The sequence below is a fragment of the Haemaphysalis longicornis genome, unplaced genomic scaffold (genome assembly GCF_048455015.1).
Source record: "Haemaphysalis longicornis isolate Haplotype H1 unplaced genomic scaffold, Haemaphysalis longicornis Haplotype H1 scaffold_1, whole genome shotgun sequence".
NCBI lineage: Eukaryota > Metazoa > Arthropoda > Arachnida > Ixodida > Ixodidae > Haemaphysalis > Haemaphysalis longicornis.
This window is the reverse complement of record NW_027526203.1, coordinates 470,115,583-470,129,263: the sequence shown is the minus strand read 5'-3', so window position 1 is coordinate 470,129,263 and position 13,681 is coordinate 470,115,583. Positions and strand designations below refer to the sequence as shown.

Here is a 13,681-nt window from a genome sequence, read left to right as displayed (position 1 = left end):
CTGTCTGTTTTTTTGTTTTTTGTCATTGCCAATGTCCGGCAAAGGTATGTTGCAATTTGTCAAATTAATTAGCCACCTACGAACCATGGGGGGGAAAGAATTAACCAACCAACCAGCTCGTTACGCTTGTCGCGCACGAGCATTATCTCGTTATATAATCTAGTGAAGAAGCCGGCGGAGCCGCTGAATCCGCCATCATCATCATTATTATCTCCAGCGGGATCCAGGATGAGCCGGAGTAGGATGTCGACCGTGAACCTGACGGTGAAATGGGCTGGCAAAGAATATTTAATTCCAGATATGCCGCTGCATGCCTGTGTGATAGACCTGAAGAATGTTATTTATGAGAGAACTGGCGTGCTTCCTGAACGTCAAAAACTTGTCGGTGTGAAGTGCAAAGGTACGCATTTTTCTTTGCATCCCCCGCGCTTGCCCAGCTGCGCGTTCGAAAGTTGTGTTTAGGTTTACATCGGCACCTTCTGTACGCTTTGGTCAGTATATTTTAGCCTAAGTTTTCACTTATGCTGGGGGAAAATGAAATGGAAACATTCTTTTTTTTACCTGAAGTTTAATTTTGAGCTTTCGTTGTGAATGTGTTCTGTTATGTTCGAAACGTCATGCCTAGACGCTGCAATGTCGTGTCAAATGTGTGGTCATTTCCAACGCTGTAAAGTTATTATTCAGGTTTTACTCAAGTGTTCCAGCTGAGGTAAGATACTTACTGTCTAATAGTGTCTTGCGAATAATTAAAGTCGCAATGTGTTTTGTTGTGTTCGAAATGTCATGCCTAGACGCTGCGGTGTGTCAAATGTGTGGCCATTTTCAAAACTACGCTATGCAGGTGTTCGAGCTGAGGTAAGATGCTCATTGCCTAATAGTGTCTGGCAGAGATCGAAAATCGCACTGACATAGTCGTTTCGGCTATTCTCTGATTGTTATCCAGGGAAGCCAATACAAGAATGGGTGCGGCTGACGGATCTCAAGCTAGAGCCGAACTCCAAAATCATGATGGTCGGTAGCCTGGAAAAAAGTATACAGGATGCGTCCACTCCGCCCGAGGACCTGCCGGAGGTGATCAACGACTTGGACGATGACGATGACGACAAGGACGTGCCGATCGAGAATCGGGAGGAGTTTCTAAACAAAATCAACAAGCGGATCAAATCTTACAAAATCAGGCGTTTGAACGAATCTAGGCCCGGAAAACGACTTCTTGTTCTTGACATCGACTACACCATCTTTGGCAAGTGCAGATAGCATTGGTATAATCAAAACTGCATTGGGTGACATATTGGTGTATGTATAGTTAGTGCATGTAGACATACATCAACACGTTCTGATATGTTGGTGCATCAAGCATTTTTCTCACAGTTCTCTTACGTACTGCAATTTTTAATTCTGTTTGCATTACTCCAACTTAAACTATGGATCTCCTCTTCTCCCCAACAACCAGTGTCAGCTCAGAAAAACGACTTTATTAAACTAAAACTTTTTTTTCACCACCGTTGTAGCTAAACTTGTATGTGGGGTCGTAGGTTCCACATGCTAAAACACGCAGATAACTGCATTTCAGAATGCTACATGTCAAGTTGGGGTAAGAGCGTTTGCAGCAAGCTTGCCCAGCTTGCATGGGTTGGACACACGTGTTGCGCCTTGCAAATTAGTGATGCCTGCTTAAACGCCAGCCACTCAAGCAAGCTAATAGTGCAAGTTGTGCTGAGGCAATCTATAATTGCTCATTTCAGAAGAATTTAGGAGTATGAACACTAACATCTGCTTCTGTGTTTTGTGCTCACTTTGGGCTGGAGCTTTTTCTTTCAGGTCAGAGCGCTTAGGATGGTTGTATAATTGGTGGGCTTTAAGATAGCTTAATTTCTACGCTTACATTCTAAGACCAGAACACCCTGTTCAGTGTGCTCTGGTGTTGGAATGCCCATTCATCACATTGTAGTAAATAGACAACAGTTGCTTCACTTCTTCTCATTGAAACATTTTTTGATGTTTCCACATTTCATTTCAAGCCGTACTGCATTCAGGCCCTGAGTTGTTGCTTGTTCACTTGCTTGACTGCAGATCACCGAACAACGGCCCAGTCAATTGGTGAGCTGATGAGGCCCTTCCTCCACGAGTTCCTAATGTCGGCCTATGAAGACTACGACATAGCCTTTTGGTGTGAGTTGTTTCACTTGATGGCTCACTGGACCTAATTTAGTGCAGCATGTTGACCACACACTAATTATTGCACGGTGTGGTCGCTACTAGTTTCTGAGCCCGAGCAGTATGCTCTTTACACATCCTGCAAGAGCTGTTGGAAGTGTTATCTTATTTTCCATGGTGGTTTTTGGCTGCATTTCACTTAGCTTGGTTCACTGGTATATACCGGTTTAACCAAAGCTGTAAGGTGGCAGCAGCCCTGCTCTTTGATTTTACACGTGGCTCTGAGCATGCCCAGGCGTTGACTCAATGCCTTGGCATGCACATGGCATCGCAAGACGCGTCACAGCCAGTAGGAATTTAGGAGCTGTTTTGCTGCTACAGACAACTCAACGTCTCTGGCTTTTGTGCTGACTGAGCGATTCAATGCTTTTGCATTAAAATGTTTGTCGGTTTTGATTTCGTGACAAATTGTTTGAAGGGTTGTGCCAGGGTGGAGTAGCACTGCTTGCAGGGCTTCAACATCCCAGGTGCAAGAGCGTTTTTTTTTTTTTTTTTTTTCTTGCTCTTAGGGAGCGTATAGCCAGCATCTTCAGTTGATTCTAACTTCACAGTGTGGCGGTTTTGGCTAGCAAGTAAGGTATTATACAATAATTGTGAGTTGAAGTGTGCTCTAATAGCCTCCATGTTTGGTCAGGAAATTCCGACTGTGTGCATCACAGTGCCTTTTGAACAGAAAAGGCCAGTTTGACCCACTGAGCGCCATGAATGAATTTGGTGGATTGAACCTTGAAAGGAAAGCCGACCAGCAAAGGAATTTGTCACACCTAGATGTGGACACCAGAATGCCTGCTGGTGAGGGAAGGGGATGACAGGCAGATAGAGAGGAAGGAGAGAGAGGGATAAGTGTAGGGGGGAAAAAAGGAAAAAGAAGAAAACACTCACATGAGGGGCTTCAAAAAAACAATGGCTTTAGATGTTCACACAGTCCCAAATGACACAAGAGGAGCTAAAATAAGAAAAAGGAAAAAAAGTCCTCAAAATTTCAGACTGTCCTAAATAACTGTGCCGGGAAGCAGAGTGCGGGGAGAAGTCCTGGAGCGTCCAAGGCCTCGTGGACTCCGTAGGGCCGTCACCCCTTTAAATTTTCAGAGTTTCTTTTGGAATTCATGGAGCTCTGTCATGCGTTGTTCCACTTCAGGCTAAATTTTAGAGTGATCAAATGTAGTACGGCAGAAACACACGGGATGGAAAGAATACACACGGACGAGCGCTCACTTCCAAGTGATTCTTTATTCACATGAAGGCAAATATAATATTTGCCGTCATGTGAATAAAGAACCACTTGGAAGTGAGCACTCGTCCGTGTGTATTCTTTCCGCCCCGTGTGTTTCTGCTGCGCTACATTTGATCTCTATGAATTACCAACTAGCCCAGTCTACAGCTTTACTTAAATTTCATAGGTTCAAAGATTTTATTTCCTCAGAAGTACAAAGAGGGAGGCAAGGACTAAAGGCTAAAAAAAACTGACAGAGGCCCCAGCCCCCTTCGGTACAGTTCTATGGCAGCATGTTTACAATTCAAAGGAGCAAAAAATTGCACTGCAAGCATTTCGTAGAGATAAAAAAAAACATACAATTTAGGAACTTTGTTATTCCCAGGAAGTTGTGTTTTAATGGGCAAAAAGACAATATGTGATGTCTATGTGAATGCCTTTAGCAAGGTTGGCTTATTAGCATCGCACATGCCGTCAGCATGTTGACCCCAGGTACATATGACCCTTATGAGGTAGAGGAAGAGTGGTGGCTTTTGTGGTGTCTTGTATTTGTTGCCACTCGAGCCTGTAAAGTTACACTAACTCTTGCCAGCATGCCTGCGGTGTTTTTCTTAAAGGGACCCTGCAACCCTCTTTGAGCAGTGCAAGTAAACCTGCGCAACGCTTAGCTTACACTACCTGAAATACCTGAGCCAAATATTACACGTGCACGTGAAGTGGTGAGCGCGCAAATCGCTGTGAAAGGTGTGAAAAACCAACCGTGCTCTCTTCAGTTCTCATAATGCACCCCTGGGATGGCCTAAACAACATCATTGAGGCCGCGGCTATCTGATCGGCTGTCATTGGTCAACTTCGCGGCTGATTTCTCGCATTTCCTGTGACGATCCGCCGTCTTCGGCGCTGTATACGAACCTCTTCTATGCCTGAACCTGTAGGCACAGCTTTGCCATTTCTTTTGTGTTTTAAATGCGCGCGGAGTTTGAGTGATGAGCTCAATACTTCCCTTTCAACCAGACCACTCGACAACAAATGTTTATTGCTTCAAAAACGCCCTACCAGCCCGAGCGCTTGTTTGTGAGCAGGCACCCATGCCTGCTTTTTGGTGCCACCAGACCGAAAATAGAACCCTCCACGTTGCGGAGAAAAGGAGAAAACTCACTGGCCTGTGATATATCGAAGACCGCAGAAGAAAATGCCGCGAGCCGCCCCCCTCTCTGGGAGAGAGTGCGCAGCTTTCGTCGTGTTGTCTGCGGTCGAGTTGAGAGGGAACGATTATGCGCGATTTCTCATCGCGCGTAGTTTCGGTGATAGTTAATTCTTGCGGGAGGAGATTGCTGGGACAACAGACTTTACCCCAAAATACATTCCTAGTAGTCGATGGTAAGTGCTGCAGGGCCCCTTTAATCTGGTAAGGCAAATGGCTTAAGGAGGCTTGTCTCTCAAAGCATGCTGTGCTCCTTCCAGCGGCTACTAACATGAAGTGGATTGATGCCAAGCTTTGGGAGCTCGGTGTGACTCGCCACCCCAACTACAAGGTCGCTCTCATACTGGACTCGGCAGCCATGATCAGCCTGCACACTTCCAAATATGGCTTAGTTGATGTGAGTTCACTGCAGACATTTGTTTCCCCAACTTAGTTTTACGTGGGCCACATGGTTACCTTGCAGCGAGCGGAGAAAAGATAGGCGTGACCTGACTTCCCATCTTCCCCTTTGAGCGCCTGCTTGCAATCTGTCGTGCTTACAATTGCTTTTGCACTTACTCCTCTACTGGCTCAATTTTTCTGCACTTCTCTGCACTACTTTCTAAATTATTTTAATTTTGTGTACGCGTACATCAATAGCAGTAAAGCCTCCCAAACAGAATGGCTTGTTCCGAATTGACTGCATGACAATAGTCTTCCCAGTAAGGCATGCCATCAAGAAATGGGTTTTTAAAGTGCTTTTATTCTCCACCTATTGCTTTGCATGGGGGTCGAACTCGGCAGTGAAATTTTCAACTCTACTTTGCATTGGAAGCGTAACAATCTCAAGTTTACTCTCATGATAAGAAGGTTAGAAAAGTGTCTTCCTGCTTGCAAGTGCTCCTCAACATTTATTTGTTGTACTTGGTACATTTCTTTGGCAGTGTTTTTATCTGCGGTCTTTAATCTCAAATAATACGTGTAGCAGACAGCAGTATGAGCAGACTGGGAAAGCATTTTAAGTACAGCAGCTACTAAAGTAAGTGTGCTGATGTCACCAGGTGCCCCTTTTTTACACCTTGTTTTATTATCAATGAGGATGAATGGTTTTGGGTCCCGTTTGCATACAGGCAACTAAACCAGCTGAACCTGTGCAAGAAATCCGGTGTGTGCAAGATTTCCGAGCACATTAAGGATGTTATGTTTAATACCCCTGCTACACTAGCGTCCGAATGTCATTTGAACCAAATGTCATTTGACTCAAATGCCAAGTTGTGCTGCTACACTAGGTTTTGAAATGCCATTCGGCTCAAATGACATTCGAGCCAAATGAGCACCGAGGAAGACATTTGGTATTTCAAATGCCATTTCTAGCACTCTCGCGCACAGCGTTCCAAGTCAGCATAAACAAACACATTGCTGGCGTACTTAAAACGAGGAAAATATTCTTAAGGGTGGAGGCTGGTCTTAGACAAACTTTTTTATTTTTCAAACTATTGAGATGAAAACTTCCAAACAGATGTATTTCAGCATTATGATTTCAAATATCAATTTAGATTTTGGATATCACAAGTAGTTCTAATTTCATACAGATTTCATTGTTAAAAGCCTATCCCCAATTTAAAAAAAAATCTGCTTTAATGATGCTTCTAAACTGCACTTCATTGCATTGCTTAGCAACCAGGGAGTGCAATAAAAGTATTCCCATGCTTCTAGCCTTCCTACAACCAATTGTATGAGGGTTCAAACCTCGTTGTTTGAACAAACTTCGTTGTATGAGGGTTCAAACTTTGTTGTTTGAACCCTCATACAATTGGTTGTAGGAAGGCTAGAAGCATGGGAATACTTTTATTGCACTCCCTGGTTGCTAAGCAATGCAATGAAGTGCAGTTTAGAAGCATCATTAAAGCAGATTTTTTTTTTAAATTGCGGATAGGCTTTTAACAATGAAATCTGTATGAAATTAGAACTACTTGCGATATCCAAAATCTAAATTGATATTTGAAATCAGAATGCTGAAGTACATCTGTTTGGAAGTTTTCATCTCAATAGCTTGAAGAATAAAAAAGTTTTGTCTAAGACCAGCCTCCCCCCTTAATTGTGGGACTTTGTTTACTTCTCATTCACTTAAATCGTGATATCAAGATGTAATAATTCCGTACTCTCAGCACCAGTGCGAGCAAGCAACGATCCAGTGTGGCCAGACAGCACAAAAAACCTCGATTGGGATTCAGAATGAAGCAAAAACCATGTCAAATTTTGCGTTATTGGTAATTTCATATCATTTTAATATGAAAGACTGCCGCTAAATTTGATTGTTGCATTATTGTATCTAAATTTGATTGTTGCATTATTGTATAAAAACAGAACTCGACAGCAACAGCGCCATGCAGCACGGCGAGCGAATGCTAAAGCTTTCAAATGCCATTGAAATTGTAGTGTAGCAGGGCGGACTCTGAATGGCATTCGAAGCACCCCATTTGAGTCAAATGACATTCGGACCCTAGTGTAGCTGGGGTATAAGTCGGTTGGTTGCTGTGTTCCTCTGGCTCAGAGTACTTCGGTGCGGAGGCCACCCCCAATCGGGGTGATAAACATTGATCCTAACCAAATGCTTTAGCCGGCGCTCCCACTTTGGATTCGGCCCTGAGAAAACCACCCGAACATACTTCGAGTTTCGGCCATCAAAGTGTGCAGTTGCTTTCCAGAGTGGGCTAACGCGACCAACCGAATACAGCATTAGGAAGCTTTAGTCTGGACCCTCGGATATGATGTACCCTTCGTACCCAAAAAGAAACTTCAGTGCATTGATTTGTAAAGCTGCTCTTTCGTTTTTCCCCCCGGTTATCCTAGTGCTTATGCATTGAGTGACCCTTTTCCATTACCAGGTCAAGCCACTTGCACTCATTTGGGGCCAGATTCCAGACTACACTCCTGAGAACACCATCATGATTGATGACATTCGCAGGAACTTTCTGATGAACCCACAGAGCGGACTGAGGGTGAGCCTGCACGTGCTAGTCTGAGGCCAGTATGCACTGTGTCGGAGGGAATACACAAGCATGTGGCCAGTATTGGCGTCATTAGTTTATTGTAGTTTGTAACTGGCATTGTTGCAGGCTGTATCAACCATACAAAAAAAAAAACATTAATTTATAGGTCAAAAACCTGGTGTCCTGCGTAAGCGAGAAATGGCACACAAAATTTCTGAGGGAACAGAGAGATTAAAAGTAAATCGAGTTAAAAATAAAATTGCCTCCACGAAGGAATCGAACTTAGGGCCTCCAGAATGCATGACAAGCACGCTTCTCGTGCACCACTACAGTTCCATGTCTCTAGGTGACTAAAAGTGTACCCAGGGAGTCCATTTTGGCCTTCGACTTAGAAATGTGTTAGAGACGTTCTGAGGCCTACATAAGTAATGTGAGCCTGATAAATAATTGGATAAGGGGCAGTTAGGCAAACAGCAAAGTATGCGCACTCCAAACCTTGATGCAAATGCGGATATGTGCTGGTGTGGCTTTAGTAGTGCCATGATGCAGCGCTCGCTGTAACCTGTGATCATACGGCACTGCTGCAACAGATGGCTCGGGAGCAGTGCGGACCCAAGGGTATGTGCTGGCCTGATGTTAGACTTAAAGGAGTACTGACACCAATTTTCAGCGTCAATTTTATTGCACAGTTCGCTTTCTTTACTCAACAGAATACCCTGGCTGAAATATGAGCGGCCTGCGACGCGAAGAACATACTTCAATGAGATCTCATTTATCGCGCCGGCGGAGCAGCGCGCGAAGCGGCACTCAGCAAATGGACATCAGCGTGACATCACTCAGTGAGAGGAAAAAAAAGACTCGACAGTGCTCGTCAAAAACTCGTGACGTCGCTTCACGCGCGTGACGGCGCAGCCCCGTGGGCTGCGAGCAGGCGCCGGCGCATTCACAAACGGGTGCACGAAGCCAGAGCTACAGGCATAACCGCTGCCCATAAAGGCACTGTTGGCAAAAATAAAGTTCTGCACATGGGAAAGGAAGCGATAATATAGCCTGAAATCGCAATAGAAGTCGCCATCAGGACTTTTATTACCCGCCGCGGTGGCTCAGTGGCTAAGGCGTTGCGCTGCTGAGCACGAGGTCGCGGGTTCGATTCCTGGCCGCGGCGGCCGCTTTTCTGATGGAGGCGAAAAGCAAAAACGCCCGTGTGTTCGAGATTTCGGCGCACGTTAAAGATCCCCAGGTGGTCAAAATTAAACCGGAGCCCTCCACTACGGCGCGCCTCATCGCCTGCGTTGCGTCGGCGCGTTAAACCCGACAATCAATCAATCAATCAAGGACTTTTATTGAAAGCGCGCGTCATCGAATTTCCGCCGCAATGGTAGGCCTAGCACCTTCAGGCAGCTCAGCCATTCAGCTCCGGCCCTCTGGTGGCGGTGTGGTCGAAACGCCCCCACCGGCCTTCGCAGTGTTTTGGCATCCGCACAAAGCGGTGAGGTCATGCCGGGATTCTGTCATATGCGCTTTTCGGGATGAAAGCGTGGGAATTTGAAACAAACAATTTTCAGGCCATTCAATGAAATTAATTATTGCGTGCTGAAGTATTTAAAGTGCTGTTTCGAATTGGCCAGACCATTACGCATCGATGAAAGCAGTAAAAGTGGAGCCTAATATTTTCGTGTCAGTACTCCTTTAATGTTACACTTCGGTATACGTCAAGCTGCAGGTACTGGTTGGCGACGTTAGAGTTCGCTTTTGGCAAAGCTTGGCATGTCGTAAGGCGGAGCAAGGGCCGACAAGGGAGATCTGCCAGTGCTCGCACTCACAGTAATGGAGAGAAGAGAAAAATGCAAAGGGGAGAAAGGATAATAATGAAAGGACACCTTCAGCAATTGAACGTTGATGCCTTTGCATTTGCTGCAGCTCGAGGAGTCCTCGTAACTTTTTCCTGCTGATTTTGTTGGCCGTTGCTGCCTGGACTTTCCCCATTTTGGCGGTGGCACTTTGGGCCCTGCGTGCTCGTGCTTGCCACTCAGTGCTTGTGTCTCCTCCCCAGGTGAGGCCCTTCCGCCATGCTCACCGGCACCGAGCCACTGATCGGGAGCTGCTTCGTCTCTCTCGCTACCTGAAAGACATAGCCTCCTCTCTGGATGACTTCACAACCCTGAACCACCGTCACTGGGAGACGTAAGTTTTGGCTCCCCCCCTTCCCTCTGTTTTTCGAAACTTTGTCCAATTTGTTTCTGGGTACTTGGAACTGCTGGTGAAGCCCTGCAAGCACTAGCTGTGGGCTACAAGCTCGTCTTCAAATCACTGCCTGAGCAGCTCAAAATATTGCCTGTTATAAGAATAATACTCAGTGATCATCTAAATTGCCCCGTAATTAAATGTATTAACTGAACTTGCATCCTCTTGTATTAAAAACATGTTTGAGGGGTACTTTTGTTCTGCTAGATTTTGTGTCTCTAGCAGACCAATAGATATTGTATTGGTCCTATAGATACTCAAATAGAACCGATAGCCTGACCTATAGAACCAGTGCATTACTTCCATTGGACAAATACAAATTTCTATTGGAATTTTTGCTAGGGTTTCAAGTAAGGAAAACAACCCGTAACATTGGCCACGCCTGGTGCTGCTATTTCATTGTCTTGTGCAATTTTTCTTATGCTGATTTGCATAAGAATAATGCCTTCAAGGCAGTACCAGCATGTGTAAGTGATCCTAGCCGAATTGTTTTCATTTTAATTGCTTTGATCAAAACCTGCTCGATGTGTTGGTTATGCCCAAATTGTACAATTTTTAATTATTTTGCAAGTACAGCAAGGCATGAGGAAAAGAGGGCAAACATTTTTTTTCCTTTGAAAGAGGCCATGACGAAAAAACACTAGTTCGGTTCATTAAAGGGACTGCTTTGTTGCAATAACAATGGCACCAATTTTATCGCAAACTTCAAATAAGTAATCTAGGTACACTGGAACCCCAACACTATGACTTTCAAGGTATTGTGCGAAAGCATCGTATGACTGGGGTGTCGTATGATCGGGGTACGAGTAAATGCCGGCCCAGTAGATGGTCTCACACGACAGGTGGCTAAGGACTTATTTAATCTACCTACTACTATATTTAGTACGTTCTTGCATAATTGGCCGCTCAAATGTTGGTAAAGGAGTTGCCAGCAGAATTCATATAAAAAAATAACTATCCTGTGAGTTTTTCCTGCACAGTTGCGTTTTTCTTCGCGGCGCCAGAAACTAGCAAAATAGCTGCGGACCGGAACGGCTGGAAAGTGGGTAGCAGTGGCGGACTGCAAAGGGCCAAGCTCTTTTAAATAGCGCTTTTGTTAGTTCCTGTCGTATCACTTATAATGTTTGCAGTATTCTGGAATGAACCTGAGCAAGGCCTAACAACCACGCCAACTGTGGAACTTATAGCTAACTTGCGGTGTAAAGGGTTGCCTGGGAAATCTGTCCTTGCACTCTACCAGCGTTGTTATGGAGTTCCTGGAGTTAAAGGCATTCGGAGACTCCTGTCGAAGGGAAGTTTACTGAGTCGCAACGCTCTGTGCTTCTAAAGGGTTTATGAAGGGAAGGGGAAAGGCCCCTTCAGAAAGCAAGCTGAGGAGCAAGGCCACTGAGCGTCATTTGCGTGCCACGTGGCACTTGGCTTTCCTGACTTTGCTGGCAGGTGATGACTCTTCGTTCGGGCGTTCTTGCCTTGTTGAATAACGAATGCACTCACCTCGAGTAACACCGCTGGTTCTTCAGTTGTCACTCTTCTGTCCTCAGCTTGCCTTTTAAGGCTTGGCTTGAGCCCAGATACCACACTACATTTGTGGGTAATGCTGTGGAACGTATTTAGGGCAGGATTTAGAGGAGGCAGCACTGTTGCTAACAGGCGCGCGCTGCCTTCGTGTTTCCAGCTTTGTGCCAAAGATGCTGCAGCCGTGCGAGAACAACCCAGCCGAAGCCCGTCCGACGGAAGAGGAGACGGTGCCCCCGCCGGAAGCAGCCGTGGCCCCTCCCGAGGCGGCGGTGGCTCAGGCACAGCCATCCGAGCCGGGCCCCTCCGAAGAGGGAAGCAAGGAGCCAAAGGCGTGAAGCATGTGCATTGCTGTTGAATGGCTATTGCATTGGACATCATCTCTGTGTTGTGTTTCGAGGGGAGAAGCTCATTGTTCCACCACATACGTTTCTGTGATGTGCGGCACTGCAGTGTGAAAATTGTTACAGAGGGCTCTTTTCATTTGTTACATAAACATTTGTCCGGTGTACCTGCTGCGAGTCTCAACAATGAAATTCCTGTGACCACTGTCCCTTGTGTACTGTCATGGACTGCCAGGGTTACAGGGGCACTGTGTCAATACGCTGTGCAGGGCTCGCAAAGGTCCTTGGAAACCTTGAACACCCTTGAATTTAGAAGTGCCATTTTCAAGGCTCTTGAAAGCTCTGGAATTTTTGGCGGTGCTCGACAACCCTTAAATTTCATGGTGATAATCAGTGGCTCTGCCTTTACGCAAGAATTTAGTGTGTTTGTCGTGGATTGTAAGTGTAAACTAAAATTCATGACAAGTCCTAAAAAAACGAAACAATCAAGTTTCAGTGTATTGCATGAAATTGCAACAAATCGAGCAAATTTTCGTTAGTATGCGGCAACATTGGGAGCAGGAACTTCTCAGTCCAATGCATGTCTTGAAACAATCCAACAGAATCCAGCTTCTGTTCTCCATTTTGCATCTTCCGTAGTGTGTAATGGTGGCTTGCCACCACCAGTCGTAACCTGTGGATGCCCGCTCGTTGCATGTTTACTTCGCCTCATGTGCTCCTTTTGAGTTTTCCGTTACGTGGCAAATGGCAGAGAGGATCATAGTTGACGTTCATCATGCCTGGTACCTCTGAGCAGTTGGGCCTCAGCAAAGAGCTGTACAGAGACCAGGTTTGACCAGACCCAACAAATGCAAACCATGTGGGAATATGTTTGACATTTCGTCAGTGGGAGAGTCGGCTCTAAAAAGCCACGGCAACATGAAGACAGGAGGTAGTAGCTCCTTAACTGATGCCATGCATGAATGCCATACCCGGTCGTGCGGTCTCAGCACAGTCATAGTGTGCGAGGCACGAATTGGTTACAGATTCAGAGATTTTGTGGAGGTTAAATGCATTAACATCTCGCCCCTACTAAAGTTCGTAATTGCACACAAATGGCCTCTTCAATGAAATGTTCCCAGGTAGCAAAGTGGCGAAGGCCTTCTGTTGTGGGGAGAAATAGTGCACTTACATGGTATGTATGTCGTGGTCTGGGGCCATTTTTTTCTTTCATTTCTATCATGCATGCAACGAGAGTAAGAAATGCGCGACTGTTACATTGTACTGTTTGATGGGCCTCTAAATGATTACTTATATCAAAGCGAACAGATATTCCAAAATCTGAAATCTCAGACAAAGAGCAGCTTGCAGGAGCAGAACAGTTGAAAAGACGCATTGTCGAGGAGATTGACATGAGAAAAACAAAGGCCTAGCTGGTAGCAACAGTTGCATATTTAATATTTTCAGCAGATACCTTTGCTGACAAAGCAGGAGATGCAGACAACATTACCTACGTTTTGAAATCAAACAGCCTGACAAAAACAGCAATAAATAATCCCAGATAAAGCATTACATAGGGTCCTTGAAAATGTATTTTTTTGGTTTTTGAAAGCCCTTGAAAACCCTTTAACAGTGGAGCTGTTGAAGCTTTTAGTTCTGTTGTGGAGTGTTACCAGAAAACTATCGTCATCGGCAAAGTGGAGAGGGTGAGAATGCTAGGCCAATAAGTGCGAGCTCAAGCGGCGAGGATGCAAGGAGCCCACGAGCAGGTGTTTAGAGTGCGTGCCTGAAGAAGAAAATGTGGTTAGGGAGGTCCCGGGAATATAACCTGGGACTTTTACATCGTGAAACTGGCACCCTAACCACTAGGCCACCCCAAAGGCCTGTGGGGTATGGGGTTAGCAACAGCGGGGAACAATAACATATGCAAACAACTGAAAAGGAAAAATGGTTGTGTTGGCACACAGTGTGAAACTAGTAGAAATAAAGGCCA

At 45.4% G+C, this 13,681-nt stretch overlaps 1 protein-coding gene across 1 annotated transcript; it reads left to right on the top strand.

The window, feature by feature from the left end:
- The first annotated feature begins 172 nt into the window (after window positions 1–172).
- Window positions 173–11,918, top strand: Ublcp1 (Ubiquitin-like domain-containing C-terminal domain phosphatase 1). Its single transcript, XM_077688166.1, has 7 exons — window positions 173–400; window positions 944–1,243; window positions 2,074–2,172; window positions 4,895–5,031; window positions 7,502–7,615; window positions 9,660–9,790; window positions 11,526–11,918. The coding sequence occupies exons 1-7, from the start codon at window positions 229–231 to the stop codon at window positions 11,701–11,703; spliced, it is 1,131 nt and encodes a 376-aa protein (XP_077544292.1). The 5' UTR covers window positions 173–228; the 3' UTR covers window positions 11,704–11,918.
- Window positions 11,919–13,681: the final 1,763 nt, after the last annotated feature.